At 44.3% G+C, this 27,509-nt stretch overlaps 1 protein-coding gene across 1 annotated transcript in view; it reads right to left on the bottom strand.

Annotated features, from left to right (window-relative positions):
• The window catches only part of DYRK3 (dual specificity tyrosine phosphorylation regulated kinase 3), a 31,613-nt gene extending 8,564 nt beyond the window's left edge, over positions 1-23,049 (bottom strand). Inside the window, exons 1-2 of the mRNA XM_083173049.1 lie at positions 22,790-23,049; positions 17,451-17,566 (exon numbers count right to left, since the gene is read on the bottom strand). Of these exons, the coding sequence (XP_083029175.1) occupies positions 17,451-17,566; positions 22,790-22,832 (159 nt within the window). The 5' untranslated portion in view covers positions 22,833-23,049. The remainder of the gene's footprint in view (positions 1-17,450; positions 17,567-22,789) is intronic.
• Between the last annotated feature and the right edge of the window lie 4,460 nt (positions 23,050-27,509).

The following is a 27,509-nucleotide window of genomic DNA, read 5'->3' as shown; positions in this document are numbered from 1 at the left end:
GACTTGCGGCGTTTAGCTTGGGGTTAGCGATGCAGTACCCCTTTAGTAGCTGACCTGCTCCTTCTCTCAATCCAACGCGTTTCACATCCAGTAGGATGCTTTTTCAAGGATGATCTGATTTAAAATCAGATCAAAGGGGTACTGCATCGCTAACCCCAAGCTAAACGCCGCAAGTCTGAACGAGGGTGACGTCACCGGAAGCCGCCCGCCGCACACGGAAGCCACAGAACGGAGAAACGCCGCTGCCTTCCCCTGTCTATCAGGTCAGATGCAAGGGTTAGACTAGTTTAGTTAGCGTGACGCTCTGGACTGCTGCCTCTCACTAAAACATTCACTCAAGAGAGTGTAAATATCAGCGCAAAGTTGTCATTTTATTTTATTTATAATTTTTTATTTTTATTTTATTAATTTTTTTAGTTCTTATTTTATTTATTTTTCGTTGCTACTTCTATTATCTTTAATTCTTATTATCCTTCTGCTGATTCTTATTGCTCTCCTCCACCCCAATCTCCCAACTCCTTCATCTACCATTGTTTCCCTTCCCTTCTCCTCCCCACAAGCGCCTAGTATTTTCTTGCTTCACAGCAAAATACACCGCTGGGTGTGACTGAGAGACGGGACTGGAGATGGGCAGCACTTGTGAAGAGAGAGGAGAGAGCTCTTTTGAGTCCCAGCCAATCATAGCTGGCCTTCCACCCCTGCTCCTCCTCCTCCCTTTGTCCCTTTACAGTCCAGCCAGCCTGCTTAAAAGCATTACTCACTATGGATGGCCATTGTTGCCATTGATGGTAATTCTGCGCCTGGCCATCAATAGTGCTAAACTATGCAATGGCTGACCACCGATATTTTTACATATCGATGGTCACCCATTGTGTTTGATTGATTGGCCTGTGGGCCAATCAAAGCATGGGGATGGGGCATCGCAGGTGTCGGGGGTGGAGATATGCTCCCTGTCCCGGCACTTTAAAAAAAAAAAAAACATTGTTTTGCTGTTCCATCGATGGAGGGAAACCATCTGGTTCTCCCCCATCGATTGTAAAAGTATTCGAAATCGGCCATAAACCATCGATTATTTTGAATGGTCGATGGCCATCCCTATTACTCACATGTCTCCTGAGCTGCAGGAAAAGCCCCCTACTCACAACACTTAAGCAACACCCATTTTCAGAGGTCAGTGTCCTGTTTGTGTGCACTGAGCAGTTTAGCCAGTGTCTGCACACCCCTCAGTAACCCATACAGGGCAATAGCAGCAGCATTGGGTAAAGACAGGAGTGTGCAGCTTCGCCAGTCAGTGTCTGCAGATTGCCTGTGACATGAGATGTGCTGCAGACTTCAGTGTTCAGGGGTTTATCACCTGTTATAAATCACTGGTATGTCTGTATGTAGGAACTGCCAGCACTTGCATTTTATTGGCATGTAATGATCATGTAAATAGCCATTTACAGTTATAGAGTGGGCTACAAAAGGAAAAAAATATGAATCAAAATAATCCAGTGTCTTTGGTGCCATTTTAACCACTTTCTTCTCCTCGCCTGCCCTCCTTTCCTGAGCTCTCCTGGCTGCGCCCCAGCAGAGGCCAATTAAGGTATGTATATTAATAGTTAAAGATACATAGTGGTCGATCTGGGGGTCAGGGGAATGTCTTTAATGCGGCAGGGTCGCTGACATTAACTGTGTGACCCTGGCTCCTACTTGTTGCGCAGCCTGCGTGAACACAAAAATGGTGCATAGCCTTGATAGGCCACGCCCCCTTTTTTATTTTGCATGTACCGTAACCTATTTTTGGGCTCACTGCCTCTGGTTGGTTGGCCACCCCTGTAATAGGAGATAAGAGATTCAGAAAGTGAGAGATTTGGTAACAATTTTGTTTTTAAAGCAGCTATTATTTACACTGCAAAACCAGTTTGATTTTGAAGTGTAAAGAATTGCCACTTTAAAAAAACTGGAGTTTTCTTACCAAATCTCTTAACTTATTAAATTTCATGTTCTGTGCTGGGAATTTATGGTACAGATGGAGCGCCTCTTACTGGCGGAGGTGCTCCATCTGATGGGGACGCGCATGCGTCTCAGATGCACGCGCGGCCCCGTCAACACAGCTATGGGGGGCGCTTTCCCCGCCCATCTCCACTTCAGGGTGACGGGCAGGGATCGGGTGGAGCTGGGGGCACTGCGGTGGAACTGCAGTGGGCGGCAGAGGGCTCCGTCGGAACGGGGCGTGATAGAGGAGCTGCTCCATCTGTACATGTTGGACATGACAAGGTTAATGTGTAAGACACTGCCGCTACATACTGAGAAGTGGGTTTGGATCTGCTTGCAGATACTGGGTTTTGTATTAAATATACCCCAGGCAGGGAAAAGGAATGGCACAGTTTTTGAAAAATGTTGGGTGCTAGAATGAACAACATATTTTATACATTTATTAATTTGCAATATGTAAACGTAATAATAATAATTAAAAAAAAAAGGCAGGTGTAAGACAAAAAGTTGGGAACCGCTGTTGTACAGGATAAGAGCAGTTCTGACAACAGGAGTTTGACCTTTGGAACGAAGAAATCTTTTATCTTTGGTGTCCTCCTATTACCCAGACATGTGATGTAAGGGAGAACATTATATAACTATATATAGTTCCTGATCTGGACTCAGGGGTAATTTTACTAAAGCTTCTAAAAAAAAAAAAAGGTGATGTTGCCCATAGCAACCAATCAGATTCTCTCTATCACATCTCTATTGCACCCTAGAAAATGATATATTTAATATGGTTGCAATGTGCAACATCAACTCTTTTCATTTTTATAAGCTTTAATAAATATTCCCAAGAGATGGTGAACTGGACAATAATAAAGAAAGATCTGAAAGTATGATTGATATGGAATTGTATACTAACATAGGTAAGCAATCTGCGGTTAGGTTTACAATTCTAGTGAAATCAATAAAAGCAGCCATCTTATTGGTTGCTATGTTCTAGCACATTTGCATTGGTTAGTAAACATTACCACGGCTCCCCAAAGAACATGGCAAGATATGCGTGAGCGTTTAGTATTTCTGAGAATAAGGAAGCAAACAAAACAAAAAAAACTATTACATAAAAGCATTTTAGAGGCTCATTACATATAAATTGGTAATGTTCTAGATAATATATTTACAGATCAGTCAGGTCTCTTATTTCAGTGACACAAATGTGTCAATATGCATGCACAGAAATCTCTTGTGACGTCAGATGTGTTACAGCATGGCGAGGTAACCAATGGCCCTACCACAGCTAGGCTGACCATGCCAAACTGCTGAATATAACCAAAATATGCACACACTGGCGAGTATTCAATGCCGGTGCGAGCGGCCGGCGAGGGGGTTAAACTGCGAGGATCACAGAAAACCAGTGATCCTCGCAGTTTAACCCCCGCGCCGGCCGCTCGCACTATGCAACGTTCCGGGGGAATCCTCGCAGTCACAGAACTGCGAGGATTCCCCTAAACTGCGAGAGCCGCGGCTAGTGCAGCAAACTCGCTGTAATTAGCCTCGGCTCTCGCAGCTTTTGGAGGCACATTCGCAAATTCGAATTTGCGAATGAGGGGGGGGTCAGTTGAATACTGACAGGGTGAGCGGTGACTGCGAGCAAAAAGTCCTGCTCGCAGTCACCGCTCGCCCACGGTATTGATTATATGCCAATGATGATATCCCCTATAAAGCAAACATGTGATTTTAGCAGTAATATTCAGATTTAAATTGGGAAAGTGTTATAAAGCAATGAAAACAAGGAATATAATTACAGCAGCAATTACCTAATAATAACGGTGGCTGTAACCTTCTGCAACTCTGCAAAATCGAAATCAGCGAGGCGTCTATGAACTAGAACCCATCCTCATGGCCCAGAAGCTTTTCTCTCTTCTAGCACTGAAGGAGCATCTGCTCTCTTATGTACTACTTTATTGGGCTCAGGGGAAAACTCTACCCAGAACATTGATGCAATAAGGAACTAACCTGCAATAAGGAACTAACCCAGCAACAAGAACAAGGTTGCAGGGAAAGAGTCTGCCTTACTGAATGGTGTGCTAATAAACTAATTGCAGAGTGACATCACATGGGAAGAAGCTGTTCCTAGCCAAGACATCAGACTGACAGTGCTAAAGAGTTGAGAAATGTTTCCTGGAAGGGATTGAAGGTAAATACAGTAATACTGTAACTGGCTGTCATGACACGCGTGAGAAAGCAGGTCTTCTTAACATTGGGTTCAGAGATCACAAAATATCAGCTACCGGCTAACAGCTCCCTTAATGATTATATACACGTTTATTTCTTTCCGCAATATCAATGTCAAAGTGCAGTAATAGACCTGATGCACTAAATTAATTCAACACCATTAAAACCAGACAATTAAAATTTAGAATCAAAAGTGGTCCTTAGCTATATGCAGGGGGGGGGGTTGGGGGAGTGACTAACAGGTTTGCTTGACATTTGAATTTCCTATCTCAATGCACTAACCATAACAACAAAAAAATAAAGAACATAGGATGCTCATTTAATGCAGTGATGGCTAACCTTCTTCGGCTGTTGTTGAACTACACATCCCAGCATCCCCTGCATCAGTTTTAGCATGACCAAATAGTAAACCTGTAGCAGGGCATGCTGGGATGTGTAGGTCAACAACAGCTGGAGTGTCAAGGTTAGCAATCACTGGTTTAAAGAGGCAACTAACAAAGCCATGGATATTATGTCATTATTTGTATAGCTCAAAGATAATTTACACCAGCAGAGAAGATTACATGGGCCGAGCCAATATTCAAGAGAATGCAGTCGGTTGATTAATTACTCAATTAGGTTGCTGGTTTAGTTATGAATTGGTGTATACCATTCTACATTGGTAACGTCAACAAAAGTTTGTTGACACATTTAGAAATCAGGTTTCATTATCATGCATGGGGGTATGCGGTCATTCGATTAACAGGGTCTAAATCGGCAAAAAAAAAAAAAAAGACTGACCCATAAAGAAAGGACATGCATTAGGCCGACATGGTCAAAAAGTCGACATGAATTTTTCATGATTTTATTTTTAAACCAACTTTATACTGTACAGTTCCTTTGGGCATAAAGGCAAAATATTATAGTGTGCCGGGTGCAGTAAGCCAAGCGAGGGGACACCGCTCACTTATACGGTGTCCAAGTCGACAGACACCAAAAAAAAAAAAAGTGTTACACACCACACCACCCCCCACCCCCCCTCATGATAACCTTTTGACCGTCGACCTATAGTGGTGGACCTTTTGACTGTTAACGTAGACACTGTCAACCTAATGATCCATACCCTGGCATGAGTCCACAGCTGGACTGGAACTAAAAATCATTCCTGGTATTTGAAGCACAATGGCCACCTTGGCAGTGGCATCCAATCCGTTTTTGCCCAGCGTGTATGGATAACAATTAAGGGAGAAAATCGCTGGGCTGAAAAATGCTCAGGGCATACACACTGCATACACACTGAGCGTTTTCACCTATTTCGGCAATTTTTACTGGGGTGGACGATTTTCCATAGCAGGACGCTATGGAAAGCCGTCCACTCCCTCGCTAATCTGCTGGTAATAACCAGCAGATGAGCGGCCGGGGCAGTGATGATGCGGTCGCGTGCATCAGCGCTCATCGCTGCCCCGTACACACTGGGCGGCTTTCAAGCTGAAAGTTGCTCAAACAAGTAAACTGAGCGGCTTTCGGTTTGAAGTCGGCCAGTGTGTACGGGGCTTTAGCCAATTCACACAAATTCACCCAGCACACTGCAACACAAACAATGCAGAGGACTCGGTTACAAACATTAGCAAATGCATGATAAGCATCCAGACATTTGCTGACTCATTGTTTTTTTCTCTCATCTAAATTAACCCCTCCCTTACATGCAGCTGTGATGGGCCAATAAAATGATTGAGCATAATCCATTCTGTGTATCATTAGTGTGAGGCAGCTGGAGGGTAGATCGATCCTTTTAGTGCCAAATTGGAGGACCTTAAGGTGCCTTCAATGGAGTTGCCTCTTAATTTAGTAACAAGTGCATATATGATTTAAGGTGGGGCTAATATTATGCATCGTGCAAGACCACCTGAGCAGGGACTCCTTACAGCAGGCATGTCTGAACTATGGCCCTCCAGCTGTTGTGAAACGACAAGACCCATCATGCCTTGCTACAGTTTTTTCTAATAGGGAATGCTAAACCTTTGGCAAGGCATGCTGGGACTTGTAGTTTCACAACTAATGGGCATGCCTGCCTTACAGAGAACAGTGACTTTCCATATATTTGCAAAGCTCTGAATCATCTGTATTTTATTAACATATAGGATGCAAGTCTCTTTTACTGGCCTATTGAACAGTGCTGGGAGGGTTTAAATTTTTTCTGGTCTAGATTAACCTCTACGTAAAAGCATGTATGATGGGACTATAAACGGCTTGAGCAACTTACATTCTGTGCATAACAACTCAAGCACCTCCCTGTCTCCCCTAGTATCCACAACATGATGTCACAATGTCTTTCATCCTGCCCCTTGAAAAGCTTATACCCCTTTCCCACTGCAGGCTTTACACGGTAAAATGCCGTTTTTTTAGCCTTTTTAAACGGCTAGAGCTGCAGTGGGAAAGCTCCAGGTTGCTTTACACGGTTAACAAATACCGGTATTTGTTAACCGGGTAAAAAGCAGTGTTTTTACCGTGTAAAAGCCGTTTTTTCGGCAGTGGGAAAGGGGTAGCCCTTTACCCGTTAAAAAAAAAAAAACGGCATGGGGTCCCCCCCCACTGCTGTAACCAGCACCAGGCTGAAGGAGCTGGGGCTGGTATTAAAAAAAATCAGGAAACCCGACAAATAGGGGTTCCCTGATTTTTTACAACCAGCCCCAGGCTCCAGGTCCGGGGCTGGTTCCCAAAATACGGGGGACAAAATGACTAGGGGTCCCCCGTATTTTAAGAACCAGCCCCAGGCACAACCAGCCAGCAGGGTAATGCCACAGCCGGGGGACACTTATGATATAAGTTCCCGCGGCCAAAGCATTAACCCTACCAACCAGTCAGCCTGGCCAGGGGCCCTGGGGGAGTGGGGACCCCCCCAATAAAGGGGTCCCCCCCCTCCAGGACTTACCTGACCAGGCTGAAGCCTGGTGCTGTCCTCGATGCCCCTGGGCGGTGGGCATCGAGCTGATGGTATGGTGTAAAAAATAGAATAAAAACCATTGTCTTTTACTGGTGAACTATGAGTCCCAGCAAGCCTCCCCCACAAGCTGGGACTTGGAGAACCACAAGTCCCAGCCTGCGGGGCATTAAAGGGCCCGCTGGGTCTTGTAGTTCCACAGTAAAAGAAAGAGTTAAATAAACACACTGACACACGTGAAAAATAAAAGTTTAATACATACATAACACATACATACTGATACTTACCTATCTTGAGCCCGTAGGTAGCCCTGGTCCTGATCCGTGTCGGCGTCTGTATCCATGTCGGCATCCCTGTCGGCGACGGCGTCGGCGGTCCGGAGTCCGAAGAAATCCATTTGGGAAGCTGTGGAAGGAAACCATACTCACCTGTCCCAGCGCGACGTAGTCCAGGTAAGGTCTTTGCAAAAAAAACAAACCGACACCCGAACCAAGCGAACAGGCAGAGAGCCGCACGGTGTGTTTACATCGTGCGGCTCCGCCCCCGAATGCCGCTATTGGCCGCCTTGCGGCCTAGCGGCCAATAGCAGCATTCGGGGGCGGAGCCGCACGATGTAAACAAACACCGTGCGGCTCTCTGCCTGTTCACTTGGTTCGGGTGTCGGTTTGTTTTTTTTGCAAAGACCTTACCTGGACTACGTCGCGCTGGGACAGTGAGTATGGTTTCCTTCCACAGCTTCCCAAATGGATTTCTTCGGACTCCGGACCGCCGTCGCCGACAGGGATGCCGACATGGATACAGACGCCGACACGGACCAGGACATCAGGACCAGGGCTACCTACGGGCTCAAGATAGGTAAGTATCAGTATGTATGTGTTATGTATGTATTAAACTTATTTTTCACGTGTGTCAGTGTGTTTATTTAACTCTTTCTTTTACTGTGGAACTACAAGACCCAGCGGGCCCTTTAATGCCCCGCAGGCTGGGACTTGTGGTTCTCCAAGTCCCAGCTTGCGGGGGAGGCTTGCTGGGACTCATAGTTCACCAGTAAAAGACAATGGTTTTTATTCTATTTTTTACACCATACCATCAGCTCGATGCCCACCGCCCAGGGGCATCGAGGACAGCACCAGGCTTCAGCCTGGTCAGGTAAGTCCTGGAGGGGGGGGGACCCCTTTATTGGGGGGGTCCCCACTCCCCCAGGGCCCCTGGCCAGGCTGACTGGTCGGTAGGGTTAATGCTTTGGCCGCGGGAACTTATATCATAAGTGTCCCCCGGCTGTGGCATTACCCTGCTGGCTGGTTGTGCCTGGGGCTGGTTCTTAAAATACGGGGGACCCCTAGTCATTTTGTCCCCCGTATTTTGGGAACCAGCCCCAGACCTGGAGCCTGGGGCTGGTTGTAAAAAATCAGGAATCCCCTATTTGTCGGGTTTCCTGATTTTTTATTACCAGCCCCGGCTCTTTCAGCCTGGTGCTGGTTACGGCAGTGGGGGGGACCCCACGCCGTTTTTTTTTTTAAATTCTCCCCCCCCCCCCTTATCTTTACACTGCTTAAACGGGTTTTTAAACGGGTAAGTGTGAATGTGACAAAAACAGCTTTTAAACGGTAATTTACCGTTTAAAAGCTGCAGTGGGAAAGAGTCTTTATGGCTCTTACCCGTTTAAAGACCCGTTTAAAAAAAACGGGTCATTACCCGTGTAGGCAGTGGGAAAGCAGCATTAGCCTGTCAAGGCCTTTGTATTCCTGACTTCCCCTCCTACTTAATCTATACTTTCATAAAACAAATACAGTTATACATTTTAAAAACATAAGAATGTACATTACATTTATTAAAATACTCACAGCTCATCCTGCAGGTAATTCCAACGCCAAACCACATGTCATAGTAAGACATTTAACAGGAGAGCTGGGCGCTGGATGACCTCCTGACAGTCACTATACAGACATTGGAATACCGACTGTTAAATGCCCGTCAGTTGGCATCCTGACTTACAGGGGCTATTCTCTCTCATGGGGGTCCATGAACTCCATAGAGGGAGAATAGAACTTGTGGTGAGCACAGCGTCAGTCTGAGTAAGCTTACTCAGACTGACCATAGGAACCTCTCCGCCAGTTCTTCTAAGGCTGCATCAGATGATGCAACCTTGGGCTCAGCACACCCTTGGGTTTGTAGAATAGTCCTGGTCACTGCCCATAAATGCAACAGCAGGTCAGTCATGCTGTAGTTAAAGGCGAGGACGGGACTGCGAACAATCACACAGGACATGTACTGCACACGTGCATAGCAAAACCATCTAAATCAAACCCCTGGTCAATTATAAACATAGGCTGCAGGCTAGTAGCAGAAATGATTGATGTGTTAACAGTACAGAATACATGAGGTTGTGAGTTCAAGTCCTTGGTACTGTATGTTGAGCATTGTGCATTTTAAATAATGGGGGATTTAAATGAAAAGTTATTATTGATAAAGTTGCACATAATGTCTGTCTTTTGGGGCTAAACTAACAGGTGTAGGGAGGCCAAATGTCCAGTCCGGCTCTACAGAAATCTTTGCAGCCATCGTTTTATTTAGTCATACATTCTGTATAAAATAAATTGTACAATAGTAGTTTCATTTAGTAAAATGGGCTAAGCTAATAAGCCAAAAGCAAACCTGTATGGGAGGAACACAATAAACAGGTGCACTCTATATAGGTAAGCAAGATGGTGGCGACCATTAACATAAAAGGTAAGCAGATCTATGGGACCTGACAAACCGGTTCTTGCCCTTGTTGGAGTGCTGACTGCACTCCACTTACTTGGCTAAACTGTCAGTCAAACTGTGCGAAGCTTGGGAATCCCTTTCTATTGGACAAAATGTACTTTCTTCAGCAATATTTATTAGTGTGATTGTTGGACATTATGTAACTGGATTAAGAAACATTTGCAATGTTAAGTCTGAGGAGCTTCAGAAAGAGAATTACATCTAGTTTAACCTTTCAATAGCAACAAAGGAAACTGAAACAATAGTGTACAGTAAAAGCACCACATTAGTCAGATCCGCAGAACAGAAGACAGTCATTTGTAGAACAAATATACTTCATTATAGCAATATACTCCATTATAGCACATATAATGAGAGCTCTCTCAACCAATCAGCGGTGAGGCAGCGCAGCTGCTAATTGGCTGAGAGAGAGGAGTTGGACTGCCTGCCCCGCCACAACGCTGCACCCACAGCACGTGAGCAATTCATGTAGCCCAAGCTGCCCGCCCCTTCACTGCTGGTATACACCTACGGATCAGACCAACACATCATGGGTGCTAAAAAGCACCCGCAATGTGCCACTGATGGGTCCGACCCGATGCACATGATTTGGCCCGATTTCTATGCCCTATCTGTTGAAATCGGGTAAAAATCATCCCAAATCGGATAAGTGTATGGGAACCTTTACTGTACTTCCAACCTCCAACAAGTACAACATAGAAATGTAGAATTAAAACACAGAAAACAACAACAACAACAACTTTGCCCATCTAGTCTGCTGTAATCATATGAAAACTCTAGAGCAGACTACACACTAGACACAACGACACAACGTCCAGTGTGTACCAGCTATGCTGCTGATGTGTGCTCCAGTGTGTCGTCAGTGGCATCCTCAACGCTTTAACCTGGGTATCTTTCCAATCTATTTGTTGGGAGCAAACATCTAGTATTGTATGGGAGAACATAAGTATCAAACATGTGTTCCAAAATACTGGAAAACAGACAATGGTCTTACAGAAAAATTGGCTAACTTGGTTGAACAGTAATTTTGTCCATTTGGTTGCAAATGGTTGATTTTCATATGCTGCCATCAGACAGATAAATCGGTACTTATGTAATATCTGGGCTCCCGTTTTTCTTATGAGACCGCGTCTGCTCGCCACGCTTCGGGTACGGTGGCTCGCTGCGCTCACCACACTATATAAAATCAACTCCATGCGTAGTTGGATAGTAGGGATATTAAAAAATGGGGTGCATTTAACATGGGAGCCCAGATAATACATAAGTACCGATAAATCTTTCGGTGTGTACCCATCTTAACACAATGCATGTTTGCACCACCTCTTCTCCAGGTTACAAAATGTAAGCAGGTATGAGTTTTATGTGACTATTGGGACAAGCTCCAGCTTGTTCAATCACGTAGACTAGGACAACCAACTCAGTCTGGCCAATGCAATGTAGACTAGATAATAAACGTTTTGTAGTATATATACTCTCGTATAGCACTACATAAATAATGGATAAGCATCTTTAAGCAAACTTATTTCATTATGTTAGCTTAAAAACAATGCAAAGCCATAGTACTGTGAAAAAAGCAGAGAGCACAGAAAACAAAGGTTAGTGGTAGGTGCAGCAGGGCAAGTACAATCAATAGACTATGTGGAGAAAGATGCTTAGTTCTTCATTCATACTGACCGAATGACTGCTAAAAGAGATGGCCACTACATAGAACCACACCTATAATACTATAGGCATTGAAGCACTATGGATGCGAAGTACATCCTGCCACGTATACATACTTAAATAACACCAGAAAAGAAGGATAGAAGCGGTCTTCGAAAAAAAACAGCCATTGATAACATTTATATACATATGCAAAACTATCCATAAGCTTCAATATCACAAATGATATATTAATTATCCAGTTAATGAAAAATATTCCACAATATATGATTATTATCCTAACTACAATAGAATGGTTGCTGGTTACAATTAAAGGTGGCAGAAAAATATTACAATCAGCCTGTGTGCCATCATCTTCTGACCTCGCCAACATACAACATGGCAACCTTGGGTTCCTCGGGGTACCCTGGGTTGGTGGTCTAGGACCAATTGAAAATATTTATGGCAAATGTAATAGGCAAAAAGTAGTGCTTGCGACTACCAATCATGAAATATGTAGACAAACAGCAGCAAATACTGTCCATTGCTACAGAACTAAATCTATATATGGCATATTGTATAAACACAACTTAATTTTATATTTTCTTCTAAATAAGAGATTTTTGGTCTAGGGGGATACATGAATAAATACTAATACTCTATGCTGCCAAAGATGAAAAAAAAAAAAAACAGATTTTAGAAACAGAAACCGGTAAGCAAATCCCAAAAAATACATCAAATTCTCTACGGTCTGAACTATGTGAAAACAGATAGCAACAGCTTACATACACAAACACGCACGCAAAGATGTGAAACACTGGTTTAGAAGTAAAATCTCTCAATATTACTGTTATACACAGCTGGTTGTCTCTCAGGGGTTACTTGAGGACATTTAACTGAAAGAACCGAAGATTTGTGGGTAATTACAAAACAGACAGTATCAGGATGATTATGTACACAGAAAAACATGAAGAAGAAGGCACCAAGCAACATTAAGCTCAAGGGGGGATTTATCAAAGCTTGCAGAGATTGAAAATACCAACCAATTACTTCATAACTGTCATTTTTCATAGTCAGCTTGTAAACTGCGGTTTAACGGTGTCTTGTTCCACAGTCGACATGCACAAGGCTGACATTGACAAAAGGTCCACAAGGCAATGGTTGACATGTGAAATTTTTCAGTGTTTATTTCCTAGTCTTTATTATTTTCATACATTACCATCCACGTGGACTACAGCTGGGACTGGTAAAGTGCGCTGAGTGAAGCGAGACACAAAAAATTACTCATGTAGACCTTTTAATGTGTCGATCTTTTTGTCAATACAGACCTATTTACTGTCTATATACACACACACACACACACACACACACACACGCGGTCGACCCTTTAAATCAATCAATAACCGTAAATTGTAAGATAGAAGCTGCGATATGCATTTAAGCAGAAATACTACATTTAAAAAAAAAAAAAAGCCAATAAAAATTGTTGTGAGAACAATGTATTCAACTTTAGCATAATATTTCTAATACAAAGTCTGCACTTCATTGTAACATCTGCTCTTCATACCAGCAGCCAACCCTTATCTAGGTTATTGCCACATAACATTCTGAATCACAGCCCAGCCATGTAACACAGCGGAAACACCCATGACTGACCACTTTTATTTTTTGCTGCTGCAATTACTGCTCTAGGTTCAGGACGCAAAAGAAAAACTTTAAACCACCAAATATATCTTACAAATGCAAACAAAAAGGGAAGCAAGCAATTCCTTGGTAACCGACCTTTAGTTTTAAAGGGATACGGTCATTAGGTCTACACGCATTGGGTCGAAAACACTAGGTCGACAGGCAGCAAGGTCGACATGGGTCTAAGTCAACACAAGCATTAGGTCGACCTGGGCTAGGTCAACATGGGTTTTTTCACTGTTTTTTGAGCCGACATTTCATGCCCTACCATCCAATAGGGCAGGCATTCCCAACCACGGTCCTCAAGGCACACCAACAGTGCAGGTTTACTAGATATCCAAGCTTGAGCACAGGTGACTTAATTAGTATCTCAGGGATTCTGATGAAACCATCTGTGCTGAAGCCTGGATATCACTAAAACCTGCACAGTTGGTGTGCCTTGAGGACCGTGGTTGGGAATGCCTGCACTAGGGCATGATGGGAGAATGAAACAGTGTGCAGAGCGTAGCGAGGCACCGTGCCCGAAGCATAAGCGAGCAATGCGAGGGGATGCGGTGCACTTCAAACTGTGTCCATTTCGACGGTCAACATTCGGGTAAAAAAAACGGTGAAAAACCCCATGTCGGCTTTTTGACTGTCGATCTCGGCGATGTGGACCTAATGCTTGTGTCGACCTAGACCAGGCATGTCCAAACTATGGCCCTCCAGCTGTTGTGAAACTACAAGTCCCATCATGTCTTGCCACAGTTTTGCTATTAAGGAATGCTAAAACTATTGCAAGGCATGCTGGGGTGTGTAGTTTGACAACAACTGGAGGGCCAGAGTTTGGACATGCCTGACCTAGACCCATGTCGACCCAATGCTTGTCGACCTAGCTGGCGTAGATAGAACAACCCACACGTGTTTTAAATAAGTCAGGTATTCATTACAGTGCAAACTGTCTCAGTAGTCTGCCCCACTGCAGTAAGCCCTACTACAGACTGAAGTCATGCAAATTTGGAATGTGATTAGCTGTAAGCTTCTGTTCCCTCTGGCAGCAGAGGAATTAAAAACATTTCGTATGGCTGGCTGTGCACAAATGGCATGCTAAGATATGCCCACCTTAAAAAAAAAAAAAAAAAAAATAAAAAAGAGTTGTGAAAGTAATGAACTGTGGCAGTTGAAAGACACAGAAATCACATGAAAATAACCATTCATACAATGCTTTTCAGTGTCTGACCAATGCTGGGTGTTTTACGATCATTAAATAAGCGTATTAGGAAATCTCTAATAATTCTGCTGCCTTCTAGATTTGCCTGACTGGGTCCTGAATTCTGTATGGTTTTCTTCACCCCTTAAATTGATGCAACCATTGTAGCATACAGTGGTAGAGAACACTCAGTACTGGTATTTGTAAAGAAAGTTGTTTTTGCTACATACAGTATGACATCACTGGACCCAGATGGTGACAAACTAGACCTGCAGTCAATTTACTGCATTACAAACACACAAAGAGTTGCCTTGGAACATGTGCTGAACAGAAGTTCTTGACAATGTGGCTTCTGGCACAAAACAATCTCTCCATGGGCACACAGATACACATTGTGGTGTCAGTTACAGCTACATAGTTCTATTGTTAATGGCCTGTGAAATAGCTAACATTGCTGCATATTTAACCATCTAGAAACGTCAAGAGACCATGGAGAGGCCAAATACAAGTAAGTTTATCTCTATGCACACATTCAGGTGTGCATACCAGGCACAAAATTTGTAGCAGAAACTGAAAGTTATAAGTGACCCGACATGGCTACCTGGTCTGAGGTCACTGAGGTCATGGGAGCAGCTGTTCATTGCACCACAAAACACCCAATGAAATAGACAAACTAATTATGTATATGCTTAAGTATGAGTGTACATACACAGTCAAGGCCAAAATGCATATAATGTATTCTTTATTCTGCAACTGCACTTTAATGTGTTACATGTACACAAACATGCCCTAAGATTCCCACTCTTCTCTCTGAAAGAGCTATTTATGTTGGATGTAAAATGGCCTCTGGGACGATTACCAGGTTTCGTACATATTTTATTTTGGCTCATACAAACCAGATGTCCCTACCATCATTACGTAACTAAACCGAAAGACACAAGAAGAATACCATTGTGTTAATCGACTTCTCAGGATATTGGAATTAGAGTAGGCGGTGGGGGTGCCAGAAGATGCAAAAAAAAAAAATAAATAAATAAAACAAACCATGCAAGTCATCAGATGAACCAATACAGTACTGCAGATGATCAACCTCAATACTTTATTACATTTTAAAATTATTTCCACAAAGTACAGATAAAAACAACAAAATCAGAACCTTATATCTGCAATGGTCCGGCACTCCCTCTACTGAGTATACTGCACCCGGCGCCTACGTTAGACTTGGGGTTTGTAGATATGCGGAGAAAACATGGCACTCGTGGTGGAATAGAAACAATGACACTTAAAAGGTTTTTTCAATGTTTCTACAATGTCACCAGGATATATATATATATATATTTCCAAAGTCGCCCGGCACTCCACGGAGTATCTCTTGTGGTAGTTACCCGGTGCCTTCTTCTCTGGACCCTTGGGTCCCGGTATATATATATATATATATATATATAAATAAAATTTCACTGGCAGCTAGTCATCTGAAAAGTACTTTGTTTGGGGAACAGTGGCGGTCATTCCGGAGCACTTGGAGTAGCTATCACTGCTGCTTCCCTGGAAACATCAGTGATAGTGCTGTATGATGTCTCAACAGGACACCTCTATTACAAGCAGATGCCTCCTGCTACAGTAGTGATCTGACGTATTCTAGGGACCTATTCAGACGTATCACTGCTGTACGAATTAACACATACAGCAGCCAACTATTGATATACTTCACATGCGAATGGGCCGCAATGTGCACTCGACACCTGCTAGTGAAGAAATCCTGCTAATTTTTATCCTTCGCTAGCTGTTCACAAGGTGACTGACAGGAAGTTGGCCCCTGAGGTCGGTGCATTTAGTGGGAGTGTTAAGAAAAACAAAGACTTGACAGAAATATCCGGGGAAACGCGTTGAGCCTTTTCCAATCACCCCCAAATGGCATCATTGTCCACTTGCTGACATAGCTCCAGATAATTAGCAAACATAGCTCCAGATAATTAAATTTACATTGATCACTTATATATAATTAATTTTTTATACAGGTTGAGTATCCCCTATCCGAAATGCTCGGGACCACGAGCATTCCGGATAGGGGAATTTTGTGGTTTTTTGGAATATTTTTTTTTAAAGCATACTTACCTGTCCCCTGATGGTGTCCGGTGGTCCCTCGGCGTCCACGCAGTCCCTGGGCGTCCACAGCAGGCCTCCGGCATCTTCTCCGGGTCTCCAGCGGTCCCAGGAATGCATTGCGCGAGTGTGCGCGCGCACCAGTGACGTCACCGGCGCACGCGCACACTCGCGCAATGCTTTCCTGGGACCGCTGGAGACCCTGGAGAAGATGCCGGAGGCCTGCTGTGAACGCCCGGGGACTTGGCAAGTATGAAAAGAGGGTTAGGGGGGTTAAAAAAAAAAGAAAAAAAAAATTTCGAATGATTCCAAAAACCACGGTTTTTGGAATAATTCGGATAAGGGATGTCCGGATACAGGATACTCAACCTGTATTATGTTGTAATAGGTGTATTGTGATACATTTAAATAAGAACATTTGTTCTTTTAGTATTAATTTAAAAAAATCTTTGTTTTAAGTATACCATCTAGTAAATTATTCCACCAGCGCTGGCACATCGCTTGCTTTTTCAAATAAGATAGTAACACATTTGCTCTGTGATGGCTCAGCGTACACCTTATATATCCCCCACGTATACGGTGTTTAGCTTTGAGTCCCATCCCCAATAACTTATTATATTACACAAATATTTCAATAGATGGAAAATCCAATATGTAACCACTCCTGATCATGTCTGACAGGTTTTTTAAGTGCAAAGGGAGCAGAGAGTGGTTTATAGTTCTACTGTATATTTTAGCTTATACTTTTTACAAAATTAAAGCATCAAGGTGACATGATTTTCACTTGACATTTGTTTTGAGCCGACAATACCAATGGTTTCTGTAGGTCACTTTAAGATCAGATGCCAGCCTGTAATGTTAGAGCTTTAACTCCACCCAACAAGTGACAACATAAATAACTCAGGCAGTGATGATAGGACAGCAAGGGTAAAGTGACATGTTACTTACAGATAATTTTCCAATTGAAGGCAGGGTGGAGGGGCTCTCTTTTTCTGCTGCAGCATCCTGTGCTGCTGCTTGGTCGAGCCTCATGTAGGAATCGTACAATCCATCTCCGTATCTCACTGCAAGTAGCAAACACACAGGTAATCAGTGGAGCCATAAAAACATTGAACCCCACACATGGACTATAGTTTGCAGGTCTATGAGAGTGTAATTAAGCATTTCATACTTCAGCCATTAGGGGGGTATTTATCTATGCTTGGAGAGAGCAAATACCAACCAATCAGCTCAAAGCTGTTCTTTTTCAACCCCAGCCTGTAAAATGGAAGACCGATACTGGTTGACTAGTACTTAATCTCTCACGACTTTCTCTCTCTCTCTCTCTCTCTCTCTCTCTCTGGACAGCCATAAATAACCCCTTAAATTTTATTTTTTTTGGAGACATAAATTCGATAAAGGAAAATGTCAGTGCAGAAAGACACACACCATTAAGGCAACAAATGATAAAGGATTTGCTATTTATGTGTCAAATGTCTATGCTGAAACATATTTCCATACACAATCCCAGGGCATTATGTAATTTAATCCGGCTCTCCTCAACATGTTTATGCGCAAGTATAATAATATGGATGGTGTGGTTTTTTTTTTTTGTGTATATATCTTTTTGTCTTCTTGAAAACAAAGAATGAAGTCATAGATACACTAGCTCTCAGCCAAAACTGATCCCCAGGCTAAAGCAGACTCATCCACAATACACACTGGCTGTCAAGGCAGCTGTAAGTCAAAACACAAAACGGAAGAGGAACATAAAACAATCCACCCACACCCAGACCCCCTCCTCCCTGAGCCCCCCACCCCCCCCCCCCCCTCGACACACACACACACACACACACACACACACACACACACCATAATATATAAAGAGTCTGTTGAAAAAATATTTTCCTAGAGAAATGGACCTGGTAGACAGATCACAAGACTGTTCATGCTGTAGGTCTTAAAACAGGGGTATTCAACATGTAGTACCACACCAACTGGGGGACAACAAATCCCAACATGCCCTGAACCAGTATAAGCATGGTCTAATACAGTGGTTCCCAAACTGTGCGCCGTAGGGTGCCTCGGGACACTTGCAGGGGTGCCCTGAGTTGATTGTCCGGGACCTATTCAAATTATTTATGGCCAATGAAATATGCAAAACCAGTGCTTATGGCTTCCAAACATATATAGACAACCAGAAGTGAATCCTGTCCCTCATCACATAACTGACCCTAAGGATGACATATGAACAAAATTGTTGAAAATAACCTCTTGGTCTAGGGGTGTCATGAAGAAAATTCTGATACTATGGGGGCCATGATTAAAAAAAGTTTTGGGAACCACTGCTCTAATAGCAAAACTGTGGCAGGGCATACTAGTATATGTAATTTCACAGTAGCTGGATGTTTTTTTGTGTATTAACCCCAAACTTAAGGCTCTCTGAATGGGAGTCTACCCTACTTGCTAGACATTCTTTTGACTATATAAAACATAGAAACATAGAATTTGACGGCAGATAAGAACCACTTGGCCGATCTAGTCTGCCCCTTTTTTACACATTACCTCAAACTATATTTGATCATTATTTCTTTGTAAGGATATCAATTAGGGATGGTCATCGTTGCCAATTCTGCATCTGGCCATCGATAGTGCTAAATTATACAATGGCTGACTATTGATATTTTTACATATCGATGGTCATCCATTGTGTTTGATCGATTGGCCTGTGGGCCAATCAAAACACAGCGGGGGGTGGGGCTTCGCTCCGTGTCTCGGTACTTTGGGGGGGGGGAAGCAAACATCGTTTTGCTGTTCCGTCGATGGCAAAAGTATTGAACCATCGATGACGATGGCCATCCCTAATATCAATATGCCTATCCCAAGCATGTTTAAATTGCAGTACTGTATTTGACTCTACCACCTCTGATAGGAGGCTATTCCACTTAACCACTATCCTTTCTTTGAAGAATTTTTTCCTAAAATTTCCCCCAAATCTTCCTCCCTCTAGTTTCAGTGCAACCATTAGCAGTGTTCATTCTAGCACCCTGAAAACCCATGTACAGTAGTTCCTCTTGTTGCTGTTCTAGCACACTCTGGTCTGTATTTCAAAGGCTCAGATCTTAAGGGGGTATTAAATCCATCCTGATATTTCTGACAATTATTGATTGAATTCATAGATGAAAAACACGTGGATTGGCGAAAAACACGTGCTTATGTGATAAACTCGCAGATTTGCGCGTTTTAGTCGAAAATGCTGTAGTTTTAGCCCGTTTTTTTAATCGAGGCAGATTTGACATAAAAAAAAGTTGAATCAGCATCGGTGAAAAATAGCCTTAAATGGCCGAATTGAATAGGTTTCCCTGACCAGAATGAATAGCCCACTTATGGGTAAATTTACTGAGATGGAAGTTCTATTGTAGAAGGGATGTTACACATAGCAGCCAATTAGCTTCTACTTTATTTAGCACCTTCTAAAAGATAATGGATAGAAACCGATTGGTTGCTATGGGAAACATCTCATCCTGAGAACTCCCATATTTGTAAATTTTCCCCTCACAATACAGTCAAGGTAACATGCGGACAATCATTAGTCTGAACCTAAGCGCATGCTATAAATATCAGCGCTGCATATGCAGACTTAATATTAAATAAAACAGATGGCATGGAAAAGGCATAAAATAGTAAGAACTAGATGGCATAAGAGCTTGCCTCTAGCATCAAAGCTTTTGTAGTACTTTGAATTACAAAAAAAAAAAAAAAAACACATGAGCCATTTGCCCATTTACTGTGTCGGAGCAGATATTTATCTTGCATGCAGCAAGCAGAACTTTGCCCACTCATGACTTACATAAAAGTTTGCCCCAAGGTGCAGATAAAATCTTTCCATGTGACCAAAACTACAGCGATCCAGGAAATGAATGGGATTATTGACAACATCCTTCACTTTCCATGCACCATACGTGACCTTGCTGCACCCAATAATATAGATAGGTTTCCAAAGAGAATATATCAAATATAACTTTCAGATGGCTTCCATAGCACAAAGATTTTTTATTTTTATTTAATGATGGTATTTCCTTTCTAAACACGTTTGCCTTCACTAGTCAGCAACAAAAACACAGGAAAAACACATTTCTTTCCCACGGTGTGTACACACAGGCATAAAATCGCTGGCAATATGCTCGCTGAGCAACCATATTGCCAGCGATTGGAGTGCGCACCGGCGATAAATCGCCAGGTGCGCGCTCCCGTTTTTAGTCCCCTAACGGTCGCTGGCGACTTCCCCTGCCTTTTCTCCCGGCAGGGTGTCATTTTAATTAGCGACCGGAAAACACTGAGCAATATATTGCTAGCGATCATATTGCTCCGTGTATACACAGCTTAAGAGTCATGTGCTGTAATCAAGTGCAAGAATTACACTTCCTTATAGATACTACATGGAATCCGAGAATGATGCTATATTCACATACAAGGCTTAAGCAATACCAACCTTGACTTAATTTAATTAATTGGGTTACACAAGAGTCTTGATAGCACACTCATAAATAAGAAAAAAAACTAGTCAGTCAAAACATAAGGAAGAACACACACTGTTTATATTGCACTGGAATTGTTACAGTACTATATATGTCTACTGTCCGTGAGTCTCCGAAACAGTGCCATCTGCCGGCAGAGAGTGAAACTACATCTCTTTCTCACACATGCACAAACACAGAAGGTAGCCGATAAGCTTTCAAAGCTTTTGTTTTGAGCAGGCTTACTAGTAGTTTTGCAATAGGGTTTTTTGCTACTTTGATGTACAGGGAAAGTAATGCATAATACTAGAAAGAAATGCATATGTGGTGGGTGACTAAAACCGTATTATTTCTGTACTCATCCCACTGTATCTGAAGTTTGACAATACAGTTGACAATATTGAAAACCTATTAATGAACAGATTGTTCAAGAAACTATTTAACATGTACAAGATTGGCAGTGTTCCTGCAACAGCTACACATGCTACGTATTGTAAAGTCAAAGCCTACAATTCTGTTGGAAACGGTCCTTAAAAAGGCGAAACATTTATAAATGGATCTTTTCCTTTAACAAATCCATCCAAGAACACAATGATCCATGGAAACATTACTAAAGACCAGGTGACAAAACAGAACATCTCAGAGGAGCGGATGAGAGCAGATTAGTCTAAGACTTTGTTGACCTAGGAATATGAAGGGGCAAATGGCAACAAATGGGCAAAATGCACAGGATATACAGGTAATGGCATGCTCAAGTGACAAGTAAATTGAAATGACAGCTCAGTTTCACGAAACACATAGATTAATTAATGCTGTCAGATTATTTGAAGAGGTTTCTAACTACTCAATACAATAGCACTAAAATATTAATGCTACAGAAGAGCAGCTTGCATGGGGCAACAGCCAAAGCAGGATAGTGATGACAGTATATTATATCTATAGTACAATCATAATAAACAGAGGGCGTATTCCTATATTAAAGGAGTTTATTTTAAAAAAAATATGCATTTTCAAAGCAATCTCACAAAATAAAGTGGTTCCTGTACAAAGAAAAACTGATGTATTGCTAAACAAAGGAAGGCATTATATAGAACAACCATTCTATACACATCTCATTGCCTAAATGCAACCTACAAATATGGGCTAATAGGTCAAGTCATGTATAGTCATGTATATCTAATAGGAGTTGGAATTAAAATGCATTACGCTACAGAAAGAATAAATAGGTGCTTTGCCTTTTTAGGGGCTATATGGAAGATTAAAATAGTAATTTCAAAAAGGCATAAATTACTAAAATCAGATCTCAGTCATGCAGTGCATTTCCAGAATCCAATAATCACCACCCTTTGTTAGTACAAAAGAAGAGTCCTATGGTAATAAACACTGTTTCTAATGAACATAACAGGATAATTGTAATTATCCATACATAAAACAAAGGATTACCAGCTGTACTGTATTGGCTGCCATACATAGGAACCTAACTGGTCGTCGTCCCCCCCCATGTGCTTGCCCTCACAGGAATATACAGTAAGGGAGGATGCTACAGTCAGGCTGTAGCATGGCTGCTGTACATGGTATATGGAGGCTGAGACTGGCCAGGGAAGGGCACAGGAATGCTGCCTATTACAGGAGTGTGAGCTGACAACTGAAGGCAGGAGTTCACAGTAACACACACAGACAGACAGATGTGCAGCTGGCAGAACATCAGGAAAGCTCGGTACAGCGGATGTACATGAGAAGAAAGAGGCTCTGCTGCAGAGCACGGGACATACTATGCGCTGCATGCTATACCTGCTGTGATGGGGCCCTCAGGCTTCCTGGTCAGGAGCATCATGGCTGCTGCCCGCGGGAGGAGAGGAGTGAGGGCTCGGTGCAATCCATCCCCGGGCGCGGCTCGGGATCATAAGCGGGACACGGGGCAGCCCTCACCGGCAGCCAGCGCTGTATCCGGACACAAGGAGACTACAGAGCGATGCACATCCCGAGAGGGAGGCCGGAGTAGGCGGTGTGAGGGGATGGTGGGGGCGGGGCTGCGGGGAAAAGCTGGTACAATAGATACATCGGAGCGGTTGTAAAGGAGCGCTACAGGGAGAGGCGTGTATATGCAGCGGGGGCGGGACTGGCTGCGGGGAGGCGCTAGATAGGGAGGAGCTTTGGTGGTACATGGAACTTGGAAGGGGCATTCGAAGGGCGGAGTGACTGTCTGTGATGATGAGGGGGATGCCGAGGGCGTGGTTAATGGGGCCGGGGTCCGGGGGAGTGGTGGGAGTCGGAACAATTGGGCAGAAGTTCCAGCCAGGGAGTGGTCATGCCTGGGGGGTATGTGTGGCAGCTAAAACATCAGAGGGTAGGACCCCCTAGGAATGTTGCGTGAGTCCCAGCTGCCAACACAGCTACGGGGCCAGACTATTATTTACACAGTATCTGCTGCTGGCACCTCTATGCACTTGAATTTAGCAACTACCATACCCGGTACCGTGCAGCACTATACCGGGGCCACGCATATACGGTACATTTGCGCATGAGGTTGCGGTGCTCTTGATGCCTAAGTAGCAGTAGTGTTGGTTACTTGTGTAATGATATATACTGTATCACTTTTTATGACAATGTACTACATATATGAGCTTTTAGTGTTGGATGTGTTAATACTAAAGAGCACAGTGCCCAATTTTTTGTACCCAGATGTCACTTTTCACGTCACACGCAGAACCTTGGTTGGCTAAATGTGGACTGTTTGGCTGCAACGGGTGTGGTATAACCAGGGCTATTTTTGTGCAGGCTCTAGCAGGAACTGTGGCCCTTATTCTAGTTCACTCTTTCTGACAAAATATTTCTTAGATGGACAAAACCATGAGCACTGCAGGTGAGGCAGGTGTTACTTGTGCAGAGATAATTAGATTCGGGTGGGGTTTTACACCTGCCTCACCTGCAGTGCACATGGTTTTGTCCATCTAAGAAATATTTTGTCAGAGTAAACTAGAATAAGGGCCACAGTTCCTGCTAGAGCCTGCACAAAAATAGCCCTGGGTATAACACACCGACAGTCGGGATTATGATAGTCATTAGCCCGATGTCGGAATCCCAAGGAGCGCAATGAAGTGGCTCGCTGTGCTCGCCACCTATTTTATTCGTGGACCCCACGAGGGAGCAGTCAGGATCCGGACATTGGGGTAATGACTATCGGAATCCCGACTGTCGGTGAGTCGTCCGGGACTGCAACATGTGTAGAAAACCCAACTGCATTGTGCTTCATTGTACATCAGGCGTGCAGCCAGAGTGATAAACTATTTAACCCCCCCCGCCCCCTGGAAATCAGTTTTCTATGGGCAAGCTCTCCACCGATCACCATAAAAGCCCCATACACTACGTGATTTGGGCCAGATTTTTCGGATCATTTGGATCAGGCCAAGAAATCTGCCCAAATCGCAAATGTATGATATCCGATCGGATCCAGGAGGTCATTCTAATTTATACTCCCCGTTTCGAATTTGCAACGGGGTGCGATGGTGATGGCATGCGCATATTATCTAATGCGCATGTGCAGGCCATCTGTGTGAACGAACATGGTGCCTTGCGTAGTCGCCGGCTTGTTCGCACGGAGCAGTGAGGGCATGGGGCGGCAGGCATGGGTCACGCCTATGGCAACGCCCAGCGTTTCATGGGAGTTCCCATGGTGATTTGGCCATGATGTGGGGGCCAGCAACTGACGTCATTGGATGTCAGCTGCCCACCCTCTACCCATACAAGAGCACTGCAAATCACCACAGAAAGATTTAGATTTGCGAATGTCTTACAAATCATTTGATGGTCAGTGATGTGTGTGGGGAAAATCGTCGGGCAGACGTTAATTTGACTCGCAAAGCTGCGAAATTCGCAGCTTTGCAAGTCAACCCGAATTCGCAATCCGCTTGCAATTTGGCAAACAGGAAGCCAGTGTTTTTGGGTGATAACCTGCTGTTTTCTGGAAGTGTCAGGAAAAACACCGGTGTGGGTACAAGCATTTACAGAGAGTTTGTATGACGTTAGCTCCGGCTTCGCTCATCCTGTATCTGTCGCACAGTTGTGGAAGGGTCAGACATGCTCACATTTGCACAGACTGGAAAAATAATTTGATGGTGAATGAATTGCGTATGGATTTGCAGATAATAGCGAATAGCGATCCATTTGCAATTTTATGGACAGGGCAGGTTCACTCGCAAAAGCACATTCTCTCTCTTATGGACAAAACCATGTGCAGTACACATGGGGCTGGTGTAACATGTGCAGGGAGAGTTATGTTTGGGTATCAGAGTAAATACTAACAGTTTTGTTTTCACAATGCAATATAGATATCAGTTTGAAGTTCAATCCACACTCAAATCTAATGGTGCCCACACACGCACCGATCCCGGTGGTGCGATGCTATGCGATGGGGTGCGCGCTCCCGCGGCACCTCATCGCACAGTACAAAAAGTATGTGCTGCACATACTTGTACTAGCTTTTTATCGCATCGCATCGCATGCACATCGTATGCACAAGGCATACAATGTATTGCTATGTGTGCTAGTTAAGCACAGAACGCACGCCGGGATCGATGCGTCTGTGGGCACCTTAACTCTCTCTGCACATGCTACATCAGCCCCACCTGCAGTGCACATGGTTTGTCCATTAGAGAGAGTTTGCATTTTCGAGTGAACCAGAATCAGACCCCATGTGTATGCTGAATTGCTCATGCACATGCATTGTCAGACGGGACAACCACTCTGACAGCCGCAAACAGGTGAATGTTGGTTGTACAGTAATGCTATAGCGTGCAGTGTGTACAGCTGCAAGATATGTCAGTACATTGACCGTGCCACCAGCTAAAAAATACATTGTGTGGTGTGTACAGTACCCCACCTTAGCATTAGTTGATATTTTGACACCAAAACCAGGTTTGTATTCAGTGGCGGAACTCCTGGAGGCAATGGAGTCATGTGCCGCTGGGCGCCAGCCTTTAAGGGGGCACTGACTCCATTGCCCCCTATGTTAAATATGCTCATATGTAGAGGTCAGGGTGCTGCCTGGCAGTACCCTTACCGTATGCAGTTCACCCCGCCCCCCCCTTCTTTGTCGCCTGATTAGCTGCCGCCTGAGCAAATGACAGCCGCAATAGGAGTCGACCAGGAGACTCCGCAGCCAGTGCTGCTCAGAGATGGATATGAAGGAGAAGATGACTCCCCGCCCCAGAAGAAAGGTATTGCTCCACTCCCGGCAACCTGGCTCAGCCGACAACCATGCGTGGTGTTAGCGGCCCCCACCAGAAGCGCCACCGTCCACGGGGAAGCCCCAGCCTGCCGGGGCCGCTCCAAGCTCCTGCTCAGCCAGCCCGCAGCAGCGCAATCATCAGAATCCCGGGGAGCTGCAGCGTAGCAAGCCGAGGACAAGGAGAAGGTACCGGTCACCCTCTCATCCCTCCCGTCACCTCACACCCAGACAGCCCCTGCGTTGTGGCCCAGAACGGCTCAGCACCGTGGGGCCTTGTGCTGCCCATCCTCCCACTCTAGTTCTGGGTGCCTGCATCCGGGCTGTAGCAGCACCAGGCTGGTACCCACCACTCTCATTTCTCTGCCTGACCCCCCCCCCCCCCCCCCCCAGCCCCCATCCTCTCTCTCTCTCTCTCTTTCTCTCTCTCTCCCTGACAACCCTCTCTCTCTCTCTCTCTGCCTGACCCCCCCCCTCTCTCTCTCTCTCTCTCTCTGCCTGACAACCCTTTCTCTGTCTGACCCCTCTCTCCCTCTCTCTCTCTCTCTCTCTCTCTCTTTCTCGCTCTAACACCCCTCTCTCTCTCTTTGCCTGACACCCCTCTCTCTCTGTCTCTGCATAACACCTTTCTATCTCTCTCTCTCTCTTTGCCTGACACCCCTCTCTCTTTCTCTCTCTCTCTCTCTCTCTCTGTCTGACCTCTCTCTCTCTCTCTCTCTCTCTGCCTGACACCCCTCTATCTCTCTGCCTGACACCTCTCTCTCTCTCTCTCTCTCTCTCTCTCTCTCTCTGCCTGACCCCCCCTCTCTCTCTCTCTGCCTGACACCCCCTCTCTCTCTGCCTGACCCCTCTCTCTCTGACCCCTCCCTCTCTCTCTCTGCCTGACACCCCTCTCTCTCTCTCTCCCTCTCTTTGAATGACCCCCCTCACCCTATCCCTTTCCCTGCCTGACCCCACTCTCACCCATCTCTCTTTGCCTGACCCCACTAACTCTGCTTGACCTCTGCTCTCATCCCCTTTCTCTTTGTACCTGACCCCCTCTCTCTTACCACACTCTCTCTCTATTCATGACACTCTCGCTTTCCCCACATTTTCTATCCCTGACATTATATCTATCCCTGATGCTATCTTGCTCTCCCCTCTCAGTTCCTCACATACCTTACGCCCCTCTGACATTCTTTCTCTCTAGCTATCTATGTAGGGGGGGCACCAAATTTTTTCTTGCCTCCGGGCATCATGGAAGAACTTACGCCACTGTTTGTATTGTTTTATCACTGCATGGCACCA

This window comes from Crinia signifera, chromosome 2, assembly GCF_055691185.1.
Source record: "Crinia signifera chromosome 2, ASM5569118v1, whole genome shotgun sequence".
Classification (NCBI taxonomy): Eukaryota; Metazoa; Chordata; class Amphibia; order Anura; family Myobatrachidae; genus Crinia; species Crinia signifera.
Note: the sequence above shows the minus strand (reverse complement) of the source record. Positions and strands in the feature narration are given on the sequence as shown.